General features: G+C 45.5%; 1 protein-coding gene across 11 annotated transcripts in view; it reads left to right on the forward strand.

Annotated features, from left to right (window-relative positions):
* Positions 1–14,943, forward strand: part of mctp1a (multiple C2 domains, transmembrane 1a) — a 149,707-nt gene that overhangs the window by 125,812 nt on the left and 8,952 nt on the right. For 7 of the 11 annotated variants that reach the window (XM_030417203.1, XM_030417204.1, XM_030417205.1 and 4 more), the window contains 4 exons: positions 2,539–2,637; positions 11,270–11,379; positions 12,145–12,254; positions 12,500–12,597. In XM_030417203.1, the coding sequence (XP_030273063.1) occupies positions 2,539–2,637; positions 11,270–11,379; positions 12,145–12,254; positions 12,500–12,597 (417 nt within the window). Of the gene's footprint in view, positions 1–2,538; positions 2,638–2,710; positions 2,866–11,269; positions 11,380–12,144; positions 12,255–12,499; positions 12,598–14,943 lie in introns of all 11 variants that reach the window. The other 4 variants (XR_003984072.1, XR_003984071.1, XM_030417207.1 and 1 more) reach the window with 2 other exon arrangements.

The raw sequence follows: 14,943 nt of genomic DNA on the forward strand, positions 1-14,943 counted from the left end.
GTGTGCAACGTAGCCTGTGATGTCTCCCCTCACCTGTGGGCTCGCCGTCCAGAGCTGGCATGAGGCAATCACCCCTAGGCGCTGCATGGGTATGAGTGTTTGTGCGCGTAAATGTGTTTGTGTATTTGTGTGAGGCGTCTCGGTTGTGTGTGTGTGTGTGTGTGTGTGTGTGTGGTGGCTCAGCTGCCTCCCAGAGGGGGGGCTTACTGGAAAAAGAGAGAGAGAGTGAGAGAGAGACAGACTGAAGGAGTGAGGAGATTACCCTCACACGGTTGACTGGTCACTGAAGCGCTCGTGCTCCGCTCAGCTAGGCTCCACTAGCCTCAGGAGGACCTGACACAGATAAGATACACACTGCAATCATGTCCTGCTCACGGGCTTACTGCTCGGTGCACCCCCTCTCCCTTTCTCTCCCCATGTCTATCTATCTATATCTTGCTCACACACACACACACACACACACACACACACACACACACACATAGACGTACCACATGCGCCCTTAAAAGAAATCTCCCGTTCTCTGCTCATTTTCTCCTCCCCGCCCTCGTATGCAAAGCGGATGGTAAATATAGAGTGGACGTTAATCATTAGCATCAACACACTGATGTGTAACATATGAATTATAATGAAATGAAAAGTCCTCTCTAGTCTTATTTATGGACCAGTTCCCTGCAGGCACTCCATATTAACCAGCAGTGAAATGTGTTTTCATCCACGCTGGGGTCAAACAGTAACGCCGTTTTTTTTTTTTTTTTTTTTTTTCACCTACCGCGGCTGGAGCTGATTCTAGTTGTGCCTTACTGGATTAAAATACAATTCTGGATGATTTACAGGACCGTGTGACTCATGTACAATGAACGACACACCATGGATATGATATTTCATCAGTTTTATGAGTGCTGTGTAGTGTTTTTCCTCCCTTTTTAGAGCTCTCGTCGATGAGTCCACTGTGTATATAGAGCTGAGCATACATGATCCTCCGTTTCTTCATCTCTCCTGCCACACAGCCATCTTCCCACACCACAGTACCTCTTTATCCTTCTCATCAATAGTGCTGAGACAGCCGTTCCACCCTCTGCTGCTTCCCCCCGTAGGCATGACTCATGCACATACATGTACGCACACACACACACGCCCGCATGCACACACAACTGTGTGCATGTGTGTGTTTGGTAATGGTCTTCTGGCAAGTATATAACTCCTGGCGAATGGCTAGTTATCAGCACACATATCCAGTTCCCATCCTGGAGGCCTCACAGCTATTTTCAGCCACCGATTTTAACATACAGCTCCTCTCTCTGTTTCTCGTTTTGTATTTATCTGTCTCCCGTCTTTCTCTTCCCATCTCTGTCTCAGCCGCTATCTCCTCTTCTCTATATCGCTGAGCAGCCGCCAAGGCTTTTTTGCTCCTTACAATGTTAATAAGACACGCGCTTTGTCTTAGTGTGAATATGGCTTAAAAACAGTGCAAGTTTTCTGACTCGTCTCGTCATAGCATACGGTGCTCGGCTGCACCTTACCGAGCCCCGGCACTCATCTTTCAGCCCCAGTCACGGCTCTGCGCCTTTCGCTCAGATGGCATAATGTAATTGGACTAAAGGGAGCATTGGGAATTATATCAATGCTCTGAAAAAAGGTTGACTGAAATGTTGTTCTGGGGAGGCTATTGAGCTTGTGATGCGGCGGGGTTGTCCTCAGGTACCGGGGGGGATTCTTGGCTGCTGAGGAGAATGGGAGAAAAAGAGAGAAAGAGAGAGACAGAGGGAGAGAGGGGAAGAGAAAAAAAGTTTGAATGTCTGTGTTCTTTTCTTCTCGCCGCCTGTGAAGGATGAAAAGCGTCACGCCGTAAAAGACGCTTTTGACTTTTCCGCTTTATTTTCTTCTTCCCATCTCACTGTCTCTTTTTCCCCGTTGCTCAGCAGAGACGCTGGTAGGAACTGCATTTTAATCATGTTTTGCTAATAGAGGGAGGAATGAAAACAAAAAAGGAGGGTGAAAGAGGCATGGAGGGGTATTGTCTCTCTATGCAAAACACACTGCATTGTTTGTTTGTTTTTCCCCTCTTTGTCACACACACACACACATCAGGTGCATCATCTCTCACTATCTCTATTCCCCCCAGATACGCATCTCTTGCTTTGTCTCTCGTTTCTCCTTCACTCTCTGACTCCTCTTCATTCTCTGAAGACTTTAACTCTACCTCTGGCCTTTGTTATTTAAAAGAAATGTAGCTGTTTTTTTTCTCTTTTTGCACTGTGGGTCTCAAATCAGGCCAGCATCAAATACAGTTATTTTGAGGACTTAACAAAGGTGAGTACGAAAATAATAATAATTAAAAAAAAAATCAATCATAACTCATTTTTGCATTGAGGCTAAAGATGTTTCCATTTGGTGAGAAGAATGTTATTCTTACCCACAGGCTACAGCCTGGTTATATTGGCCCCAGTTGTAAAACATCCACATGTCTTCTTTAACCCTTTCACCTTAATTTCTCTGGGTTGTAAAGAGAAAATCTCACTGTAATCTATCCACAAGGATCCTAAACCAGGCCCCTGGGAGGACAGCCGTGATAAAAACCATATCCTTGAGGATATGTTGGCTTCCTGGCACTTTGAGTGGATACGGGCGATGGTGGTAAGTGGGCATGTGTGTGGCTCTGGCAACTAACTCCTGATAGCGTGTGTCACTGTCTTCTGGTTTCCTTCAGCTCTTCGTCTGTCCAACGGCCTCTGTCTGCCGTCCTGTCGGGGTTTGTGTACAGTACCTGTCCTCTGTCCGCGTCTCAATCAGCACCCACGCACTGCACGTTCAGCCCACAACCCAACCCAAGCTCGAGGCCTCCGTCTATGCCTGCTCTTTAAGGTGATGGGGGGACCTAGTGGGGCTCCAGCATGGAAGGCTGCTCCCGTCTTTTTGTGTGACTTCCCTGTAGCACTGTAGTCCTGCCACGCCGCAAGGTGACAGCTGTAGTCAAGGTGCGACGGCGTGTTTACTGTGTTTATCTGGTTGGACTTTCAGCTCAGGGGCACTAAAGAGTGACATTGGGAACGACTGGAGTGACTTTGCACCTGTTTTGGGTGTAATCTGCGCAGTGAGGGGGGTCATTAGGGAATGGATTCTGTCATACTGTGCTTAAGTGTTATGTTTTGTTTATCTATTTTTGACAAAAGAAGGCTTTTAGGTTCAGATTTGTTTTCTGAAAAGCAGTGATTACATTCCTCTCACAAATAATGATGTTTTCACAACTTGTGACCCCTAAGTCACTGATAACAAGCACCTAACAAACTCATTTTCCAATTAATTTCAGGGCCACGCATGTGTGTATGTGTGTGTGTGTGCATGTGTATGATGCGGTGATTTGAATGTGCTCGTGAGCACGTTCTCTTAAAAGTTGCTACAGAGGCAGCAAAACTATTTCATATTGCCGGAGCAAATCCCAATGCTCATTATGCCTAATGCAGCGATGTCTACTCCCCCAACTGTTATTGTTCGGAATCATGCACGCACACAAGCGGCTGAACCAACTGAACTTTCTGACTGATGAACTATGCATCAAAGGATTACAACGAGCACCCCGTTGCACTGTAGGTGAGGAGTTCTCGCGCGCTCTCATCCACCCAAAGTAACTCTCTTGGAGACTCTCACCAAATAGGATGTCGAAGATGGCACGCCGTCAGCCCTCCCAGCCTCTCATTGGACGGAATGTGGAGCACAACGCTTGACAGCGGTGTCGTCTGAATTTGAAAGTCAGACATGTTAGAAGGCAGCCGCCACCTTTTCTTTTAACAAGAGTCATAAATCTGTAATGAGCACAGAGAGGATGCATATTTTATTTACTTTTTTGAAGACATGATCCCCTCACTTCATAGCGATGCACTCCCGCTCTGTCGTTTTTTTTTTTCTCTTTCACTTCCAAAACAAAGTTTAAAACAGTGGCTGTTACAGCTGTTTTCTATTGCCTGTGTCTCTGAACATGAATATGTAATTAAAGGTGCATGAGGCAAGCAGAGTTTTAGAGACCTAGGTGATGAATCAGATGTATTTTAACTAAGTATGATATGATTTCATGGATAGAAAGAAACATGCAAAGTTTTGAATATTAATAAGTTAAATAGTATAAAATGCACACTCTTGCAGAATAAAAAAGACAAGCAGTATATGTCTGAAAAATATATATTTTTCTAAACTAATTTCCTAATTTCTCTACCTAATCTAAACATATGCAAGCCCATCATCTCGGGGTACGGCCGAAACAATTTAATCCAGTGTCAGAGTTTATGTCGTGCAGCAGCATATGTTTTCCTACCAGCCCAGACAGGAAGAATGAGACGGACAAACAGATAGGACAGACTGACAGACAGATGGGGGGAGATGGGCTGGAGCAGTTAAACCAGGCCAACAGAGGACAAGAGTAATGTTGTCCCATTCATCACACACTGCCAGGCTGGATCCTGGGAAGGACAGGGGAAGGAGAGCGCGGGAGCAGGGGAGCAGAGGTGAGGCAAAGTAGGGGGAGAATTGGGCAGGGGGTGCAGGGTGGGCGGGGGTCGGGTGGTGTTCAGCGGGAGGCGAGGAAGGGGAAGTGATCAAGCGTAGAAGTTGTGGGGTGGTAGACATTTATGTGTGTGTGTGTGTGTGTGTGTGTGTGTGTGTGTGCGCGCCCGACCTTGAGTCTGATGGAGTGGCTGGTGTGGCGGAGGTGATGAGAGGCCCCAGGGGGAGATGGGTAAAGATGATCAGTGGCAAACAACCTCCTGCCACCCAGACACATTAGAGACACACACACACACACACTCATAACACCAGAAACCTTTCTCTTTAGGATAGGAAGCGGAGGTCAAACTGAAAATAAGTCACTACCACCGCCTCTTTCTTTTCATTCTCTCTTTCCCTCTATCCCTCTCTTTTAGATATGTGTATATTTATCCTCGCTGTGGGACTAGGCTGGGCGAAGAGACTAATTAGTGCTAGGGAGAGTGTTATGTCTGCCTGGTACACCTTCAGCTGACAGTCTTAACTGGAGTTTGACTTTGGCTTCGTGGTCGCAACCCCTCAGCACACGCAGATATTCTCCAAGAAAAACTGCGTGTCGCCGTGCGTACACACACTCTCTCCTCACATTTGGGCCTATGGGAGCGAGGCCGCCCCCGTCACATCTCAGCGTGGCCTTTGTGTGCGCCAGCCGCTTGATGAGGGCCAGGAGGACGTGCGGCGCATCTCAACACCCTGGTTAAACAGATATTTATGTGTTTATGATAAAAAGAGAGGGAGGGAAATAGAGATGTATTCCCCACATTCACTCGCGGATTAGTTGTTGTATGGGATAAATTATTTATTAAAACCGCAGCCTCCCCCCCCCCCCCCCAAAAAAAAGAAGAGGAACATCTGCTTCTTTCATGTGGCGCTGGCGAGGTGCCAGGTTGCATGGTGGTATCTGAGGCCGGTCGCAGGGCCTTTGTTGCGTCTTGTTGTCATTTCCTGCAAAGAGGGGAGATGTTCTTTTAGGCCACTGGGTTCCCAAGTTGTTGTTTTTCTTCCTTAAGGGGCCTCTCTTAACTCCCAGTGGGTAGAATCTGTGACTCATCGCATCCCCAGTGGAGCTGGTAATGCTTGGAATAGACACCAATGGAACATATTAGTTATTATTAATTTTTTAGGGCAGTTATTGGCTTACATAATGTACCACCGTTCTGGGAGCTGAACTGTTTCGGCGCACAGCATGTTTTCTCTTCCGCTATAGGGGGAACAATGAAAACAGACAACTTAATTTGATTAAATCTATCTGGCATGACTCAGGCATAAATGTTCACATATGAGGTCACATTCGCCACATTTCTTCCGCAATCTCTGACAGTCATCTAATGTTTCCCTGGAAGTAACAGCGACAGGCGACAATGGAGCACAACCTTACCTTGAGTAAGATTTGGAATTAGAGTTAGTACAATCTCAACAGAAACCAAGCATAGTTCTAGCTGTTTATAGACATACTGATGTACTCTATTGCTATATTTGCAATAACCCTGATATCACAAATGTTAATATTGATATTGTGTTGACACATATGATAATATTGTGTCAATAATCTAGTAAAAAAGTTTTTTTTTTTAAAAGATTTTTTGTTTGCGAGTTCATCTTTTCACTGTAATTTAATGTAATTGTAACCCGTATTTCGGGCGGTAATTTATTTGCCCAAAAAAGAACTTTAAGACATTTAAATGGATTTTTCAGAGAGGTGGCAGCACATCGACTTTTAAGTATACAGTGGATTCTGTGCAGTAGATGCTAGCACATTGTATGCAGTGTTTATTATTCTGTCATCCCTAATTCCTGCGCAGGCTTTGGAAATTGAATTTGTGTCACCCCTAAAGCATTCCTCAACTTGCTCAACTTTTCACAGTTTTTTTTCTTCTTCCCTTTTTTCCTGGGGTGGAAATGGGAGGGATGCCGTCTCCCTCTGCAGTTACAAAATCAACAAGAGCGCTTTCAGATGCCCTCTGGGAGCCACATATTAGCATCCTGTCACGTTTTATATGACATTTCAATTTTTACTGTGCTGCCAGTGTGAGAGAGGCACAAAGAAAAACAAAGAAAAACAGGTGCAATTTTAGCACAGCGGCAATGAGCAGCAGCCACTTGTGGTTCGGACTCATTTCGTGGTGTGATGGGATATATGCTGCTACATTATAACGGTTAGGTTTATCATTTTTATGGCGCAACCCAGCAGGGAGAACAGTGTGATCGGAGGTTAAAACAGTCTCGAATGGCTCTCTCTATTTCCACCCAGTAGATATAGGACAGATATTTGAGTCCAGCGTAATAGGCTAAGTCCTCAGTGACCTCTCTCTTGTTTAGCTCTAGGCCTTGGGTCAGTGAAGAGCAAACTGTCTTTGCAAAGTTTACAACTGCTCACTTTGCACTTTTTGCATCTAGATGTGCTCTTCCGTGATGCTATCTCTCTGAAAGAGAAATGGAGCAGTCGAGGCACACAGAGGCATTGTGCATCTTCCCTTTGTTAAATATTTAATCCAGTGTTTCAAGGAGTTTACCACATTTGTTTACCACAATTTACCAGCAAGTGCAGTGTGGTTAGCCTAACGTGGCTGTTTCGACGCATGTGTGTGTTAGGGAGTGTGTGTCCCTGGGCTCTCTCTGGTGTCACTAAGGGTTGTTTCTCCTTAACGCATGCAAACAGCTCGCATCACTTTAACGAGCCTTTTCCCGCCTCTGTCTTCCCTGATGGGAGCACTCCCATGATGCAGCCTGCTGCACACGGGGTGGCTCGATGCTGAACTGATGGGTGCTCCGCCGCGATTTCGTATCCCCGCTCCACACATTGAAACAATGATGCAAACTTTGGACATAACCACAAAAGATGCATTTATTGTCTTTAAGCGGCATGCGTGCAATTAAAACGACTCTCTGCCAACAAAGACTCAGGAAATATCTCTCCCAGCGACCTGATGAGAGTTAATTGATGTCAAAGAGTTTCTCCTGCACATAGGAACATTTAATTCACAGGGTAAACAGATCATCTCAGTGCAGTTTTTCATTTAAAACACAGCAGAACGCAGTCCGTCTTTACCCTTAACTCCTGACCCTTTGCTATACAATGATTTATAAAACAAAAGATTTTCATAAGGATAGATAGACCACGCAGGAAAAGACAAAGATAAATGAATAATGATGATTCCTTTGCATGTACACTCTGGAGTATGCATTCCACAAATTACTGGTGTATTGCATTAGAGTACCGATGGTCATGGGCATTCAAAAAATTAATTAAAACCGTACGTTCTCTCCTCTTACATATTCTGTCAAGACACAACTGGAGATGCTAATTTATATTCAGTGTTTCTATATTCTTGCATACAATTTGTTTTCATTTAATGTTAGCGCTCCTTCAGTATATGCAAACATTGTGTGTCCTCTTAAGAATTCGGTTTATATGAAATATAGTCGTGACACAAAGTAAGTCCCGGATCTTTAGGTAGGGTTACTGTACTGATTTCAAGGTATGAAAGTTGACAGCTATACCATATATAACCTGTTCATTTAATTCTAACATATTAAAAAAATTTATATTTCAACATCATATCAAATTTCATGTCTGTAAGGATGAAAAATAAAACCAAAATACCAAGTTATCATGGCTGTAAGGGTCAATGTAACAGTTTTCATTGATAATAATAAGTGTCATACCATATACCGTGATATTATCTGAGATGGTTATCACACTGTAAAAATCTTAAATGGTATTAATTTTAAGGATTAATCCCACTCATTGACATTGCAAGAGTGCAACTGCATGAACAGTGCTTTTCTACACTGAATGAATGTTCTGTCAGTCGTCTGCAATGACAATTTGTAACGCGCAGACTGAACTCGCAGTTACTGTAACATGTCAGCGTAACACATCGCAGATTAACCTACAGTCGCAGTCCATTAAAATGCATGATGCTGAAGTCATTAGGCAGGCTTATTACACTACTTGTCTGAATGATTCAAGCCATGCGGCGTCATCCTTCAGATCGCTGTTGTCAGAGGTGCCGGAATTTGTGGCATACTTGAGCATTAACTTGACGTGCAACTGTAGCCAAGTCAAAGCGTGAGAGAGGCCTCACAGATTTCATTTTATTAGTCTTGCCTTCAGGTCTCCAAACAAAGCCACTTAGTCTCCCTGACAGACACAGGAAGAGACAGATGGAAATACCGGCCCTGGGTCCTTCTTTCTGTGTAATGCAGAGCATAAGCATTGCAGAATGGAGTACTTGATCTGACTTATTATGCCAGCGATAGATCCACTCTTGAGGATGTGCAAACGTGTCTGAGGAAGCTCACGTCATGCTCAAAAATTCCACCATTTTGTGAGAAATCTGAATTAAGAGAGAGAAAGCTTCCTCTAACCTTGACTGTGATGTATGAATGACATGTCTCCCTCCTCATCTTTCTGTATCAGTTACCTCTCTGTCAGCGATGACATTGCAGTCCAAACAAACTTGTTCGGTAGAGAAAGAAACTTCTTTTAGAAGTCGAGGGCCCTCGTCGTCTAATCTATGTCGGGACATAATATCGTTTGCAGAGCCACAAGACCAGGTGTGCAGATCAACCTTATCTAATAGCTGAAGGGTGTGCGTATGTGTGTGTGTGTTTGTGTGCGTATTAGGTTCCATTATAAGAACAGGTTGCCTGGCTCCATATGTGCGCAGTGTGCGGGGAAGCTGGGAAAACAAGGTTCTCCGTGGCCCTCTGTGTTATTGCTACCTCCCGCCTCCCCGAGTCGTGTTTGAAGACAGGAAATACGAGTCAGACCGCAGTCCGAGGGGCATGTGGCAATGGTTTATACTCTGATGACCTCTGACTTATCCTCTCCACCCCCGCCCGCTCTCTCACACCACTCCCCTGGCCCTCAAACACTCTCCCCTGAGTCCGGGCCCGAAAATAAAACGGCCTGACCGGGCCCAGCCCGGCTCAGCTCGGCCTAACCCAGCCCAGCACAATAGACCCTGCGTTCTGAGATTTGTTTTAGCGAGCAATGAAAAACAGATGGACTCTGAGGAAAGGACGCAGAAGAGGAGGAGAGAGAGAAAAAGAAAGAAGGGGAGTCTTGTAAAATATTTGCGAAGAAAAATAACCCAGGGAGGCTGTCTAATTATATCTATTTGTCTTGTGTGGTTTTGCTGGGGAGGCCATGTGGTCTCCCTGGCTGCTCCATGGTTCATTTTTCACATTATCTGATCCTGGATGGAGAGTAAAAAAGAAGAGGGTGGGTTTCAGGGCAGTGTGGGGAGGGTTGGGTGTTTGGGGTCTCAATGGGAGGGTTGTGGTGAGGTGGAGGGCGGACTGGTCTCATGGAGTGAAATGCGGTAAAGGCCTCTGGGGTCCCGGAGGTTTCATGTCTTTGACTGCTTCACTGTCCCCTTTGGTCATAATGTTGGGATTACTTCTCTAATCTAACAACGTCCATTCATCTTCATCAATAACACAAAGCCATTGCTTTATCATGCTACCTCTCTAACAACAACAAAAAAATCTTCTGTTTCCTCTTTGAACTTTTCCGGTCCATTTTGCAGTTAATTAACTCACAAACAGCTGTGTGATACTTTGTTTTTCCAGCCTTATGAAATCCAGATTCTGTCTTATCTAAAGCATGAAACTTTCTGGCATCTTTAGTTGCGCGTTCACAAGTGTTCATTAATACTCTCAACAACAGGGGGAAAAAGCACATCAGTTCGTCGGATCAAAAAGATTATTAGCAGGCAATATATCAGTATTAAAAATGTGTTTTATAGTCGTATGCGTGCTGGTGTGGTTACACACTTGAACTGGATGATCTTAAACTGTTGAGGCTTCTGCCAGTTTTTTCAAATGACCCATATTGTAAACTGACCGCCAATGACAGTCCCGCTGGACTCTCTTGTAACTTTCTTCCGGGAACAAATGGTCCTCCTCTTCTTGTTATGCCCCCTTTTTTGTCTCCCAAGCATGCCCACCAATCACATCCAGCCGCAACCAGTCTGCGTGTTGATGTCCTCACTCAGCCTACGGCTCTAGATCACTCCCTGTCACCTCATTCCGTCCAGATCCATCCTGTCCCTGCCTGTCAGTCAGTCAGCAGGCAGCTCGTTGACTGTTGCATGACTTCTTGAATTCTTCACTTTATTTCAGTGAGAGAGGGGGATTGTAAATTTTAGATTGCCTGCCTAGTTTGTGGTTTCTTCCCCAGACTCCTCACGATATTCCTAACCATCAAAAGTTGAAAAGGAAGAGCTCTTCATGGTGGGTGACGGCGTTAATAAGGATGATAATGATGTCACGGCTGGTGACATCATCACAGTGTGCCAGCCAGCAGAACAAAAGAGGGCTCTGCCCAGTCTTCCTAGCTGTCTTGGCAGCAGCAGAGAGGGAGAAAGAGCGCCCAAAAATTGATGTATCCATTTGGCTTTCAGTTTAATTCTGCTTCTCTATTCACATATTCAAATTTTCCTGTGTGAGCTTTTGTAAGGAGGGAAACATTTAGATTTGTTCTGCCGACTTTATATCTCTATTACTGCCTGGAATGAAAGCACTCCGTCAGTTCATGCAGGATATCCGGTGATTTGGCTCCCCACTCCAAATCTTTGACGCTATTTAAAATGTATTGTTTTCACAAAGATGCCTGTGCCCAGCCTCTGTCTTCTCTCTCCTCTCCTCCCCTCTCTCCGCTGTCTCCTCCCTCACCCTCGCTTTCTTTCCCCCCTTGCCTACATCTCTATCTGTCCTCTTGCAGGACTCGGAGAGAAAGGGCTTCATGAACAAGCTTTATGCCATTCAGGACGTGTGCATCAGCGTGCAGAATGCACTGGATGAAGTAGCCTCCTATGGCGAGAGGATAAAGAAGTGAGTCGTAAGCCCGCTCCTCGGCACCCGGCCCGCTCCGCTCTGCTCCGCACGTCCCTGTGTGTTTTTTCCGCAATGCCAGGTTGCCCTGCTTCCACTTGTCAGCCTAACTGAATATAACTCTGTGCCGCTCTCAGGAAACAGTGTCGGCGTGACACCCAACCCCGAGAGACAAAAACACAGGCTGTCTGTCTTTATGTCCATCACATCTCACTTAACCCTGCACGACCTCTTAACTCAATCATCTACCACTACAGACTGGATTAAACACACGTCGCTGCACATGCACACACACGCTCACATCCACTGATTTACTGTACACTCCTGCTTACACGGGCGGCTTTACTTTCACATAGATGTACAAAGGGGAGGGGGAGGCGGGGAATTTTGTTTTGATTAAAGGCTGCAGAAAAAAAAGGGAGGCCGGCCACAGGTCCTTTCTTCAGTTACAAGTAAACACATTTTAAATCAAACCTAAACATCTCTGACCTGTGTTTCTGTAAGGTTGAGGGCACTTTCCTGATTATATAGTCAGAATTGCATTGAGTCGGAGCACATTTTCACCCTGTAAGACTTCGGGTGAAGTTATTTCCTCCTGCAAAGTTCCAGTGAGTGTGATGAATTTGTATTGCGGGGGGGCAGCCGGATCAGCTTGCTTTGCTTGAGAAAAGAATTAAAATGCCCTCTCTGACTCTCAACTCCTCGCTGCATGTTTCGCCACGTCTCCTGATGTTTACGGTCTCTTTTTTTCTCCTCTCTTTGCAGCACATTTAACTGGACTGTGCCTTTCTTAAGCTGGCTGGCCATTGTGGCTCTCGGACTGGCCACCACCATCATCTACTTCATCCCTCTGAGATACATTGTGCTAGCCTGGGGTGAGCTGATATAAAAGATGTATATAACCTATTTACATGTAAGCCTAAGTTATTAGATTTAGAAAGGTATATTAAATGTAAATATATGTAAGAGTTGAAATTTGCATTACTCTCTCTGTGAGTGCACTTGAGCGCATTTTCAGAGAGTGCAACAACTCATAAAAGGCTAACAACTTCCGCCACAGACAGTTCACCAACTCTTCTCCACCTGCCCCCCCCTCCACCATTTTTCTCTCTTTCTACAGGGGTGAATAAATTCACCAAGAAGCTGCGAGACCCTTACACCATTGATAACAACGAGCTGCTAGACTTTCTGTCCCGAGTGCCCTCAGATGTACAAGTGGTGGGTGAACCTTCGGCTTTCATCTTTGTCTCATCTTTTATATCTCTCTGACAACACATCTGTCAGTTCCAGACATGGGCAAGGGTTAGGGCTCCTTTTATGATCTCCCCTCTCTCGAACTCCGTCTGTTTTCTTTCTTTTTTCTTCCTCTCAGTCGTCGGCTCCTCGCTGGCGCGCTTTCATGTGAACTGACTTTCCATTGTTTTAGCCACGCACACATCTAATCTAATTGTTTTAAAGCCGTTTCTGTGTTTTCCTATTAAAAGCTTCCTAGTCTAATTCAATTTCCACATTCAGAGCTGGGGCTGTGTAATAAGATAACGAGGTTAAGTGAGTTTAGTGCCCGGCACATAACTAGATTGATTGACTCCATACACATACACTCACACACAATTACGGTTAGCTGTTGTTTCCCAGCTATGCTAGTAATTGAAACAGAGTGTAAACCAACAGTTAACCAGCCCCATGCGGTTTTGCTTCTACATTAACCGTGAGATCAGATTAACTTTGTGGCTGAAGACTACAGATGCTTCGTTAGGTAAAATATGCTGTGTGGATGTGTATGTGTGTGTGTATGTTAGCCGTAACGTGCTGTGCTGCTCGGGACAAAGTGCAGTTTAAACTGCAATTAAGCGGCAGCTTGTGAAAGTCGTTGTGATATCCAGCACCGATGGTGTCCGCTGTGGCTGTTAAGCCCTGCTGTGCTGGGTTCAATACACACGCACAGGAACGCATAGATGAACACACATGCAGGCCGAGGCTGAACGACCCAGGGCCTCTGATACGACCAATCCCCTGCCACATCAGCACTGACACACTTCCTCTTTGATCGCTTGTTGCCCACAACTTCTTTCATCTTTACAGGGTCATAATCCTTGCTCCCCTGCACACCCCTGCCAACCCCCCGTGTTTCCCCCTTTTGGCCCCCGTGCAGTTTTACAGTTTCTTCGTTTACTGGGGCCTGCTGCAGCAGTAGGCACCAGGCAGGTAGCCATCGGCTTAAATGAGCCCAAGCTGTCCCCTCTGGTGAAGTGCAGCCACCTTACACACCTGGAGCCTGGTGGAACGGAGCAGTGAAGGGGCCCAGCCCCGGCAGGTATAAGGCCTTTACAAGGCCCCTAATGAGGGCCTGCTGGCTGGGAAAGGTGGGGGCAGACGTGGTGCTCTGGTCTGGTGCCCATGCTGCTGGAGTTGTGCCTACTGTATAAGTAATACTGTAAGTGCTACTGTAACGGTTATTGCTGCAGCTGTTGGAATGGTAATTGTTGCCAGGTTTAACTGACAGTTTGGAGGCTTTGCGAGTAATGAGGGTGAAAGACCAGGGGAGAGGGGGTAAGAATAGATTTCAGGGGAGGAAAGATGAGGATGGAAATAGAGGAACCGGAGGAGGAATGAGGACAGAAAGTACAAGAAGAGTTGACTGGTCGGTGGGGATGACTAGTTTGATTATCGAAGGCACGGAAGTCTTGTTTGTATCAGTAAGATATGACCATTAAAATTCAGATTCACTGCTAAGTCAGCTGTTCAGAAGTGAGACCTTCACTGATCACTTTCTCACTGAATCCAAAGGTTAATTTTCTGTGAAGACACCCCGCATTGCGGTCGTTGGCTAAAAACAGACCAGAACGTTCTGCTCTGCGGTGCGTCCCGCTGCTGCCTGCGGTGGCGGGTTCACCTCATTGCCGGCCCCGCCTTCCTGGGTCAACGCCGTCTGTGGGGATTATGCCCTTTAGGCTCTGAGATGATACGAAGAGGTGTTGGGGTCCAAATGGAGCATCCCCCTCGCGGGGATGGCCCATGGCACCTACTGGCATTGGTGCAAGGGCCCACTACGCCTGATACCCTGGATGACTAATGAAGTGCTATTTCAGGGCCCTGGTGTGACCTAACACACACACATAATCCCACACACACATGCTCACCCAGCAGTAGGGCATGTGAGGTAGGTTGGGGGTGTTTCAGTGCAGTGTTCCGCATCATTTGGAGGTGCTTCGGTGCAGACAGAACTGATGAGGCTCTAATGACTTTATATACAAAGGGCATCCACATCGGGCCACAGTCCATCATAACTTATGTAGCTGTACAGCCTTGCAGTATAGAATAACAGAAGTTTGAGAACATAAAAGAGAGTTGGTATTTAGGATAGAGCTGCAAAGATTAGTCTTTTAATTGATTTATTGATCAAAAATAATCATTCGCAGTCATTTCAAGCAAAAATGTCAAATATTTGCAAGTTGCAGCTTCTTAAATGGGATTTGCAGCTTCTTGTCATGTATGATGGTAAACACAGAATCTCTGTGTTGTGGACTATTGGACAAAAAAAACATAACTTTTCATCGTACTTTT

This window comes from Sparus aurata, chromosome 5, assembly GCF_900880675.1.
Source record: "Sparus aurata chromosome 5, fSpaAur1.1, whole genome shotgun sequence".
NCBI classification, from domain to species: Eukaryota; Metazoa; Chordata; class Actinopteri; order Spariformes; family Sparidae; genus Sparus; species Sparus aurata.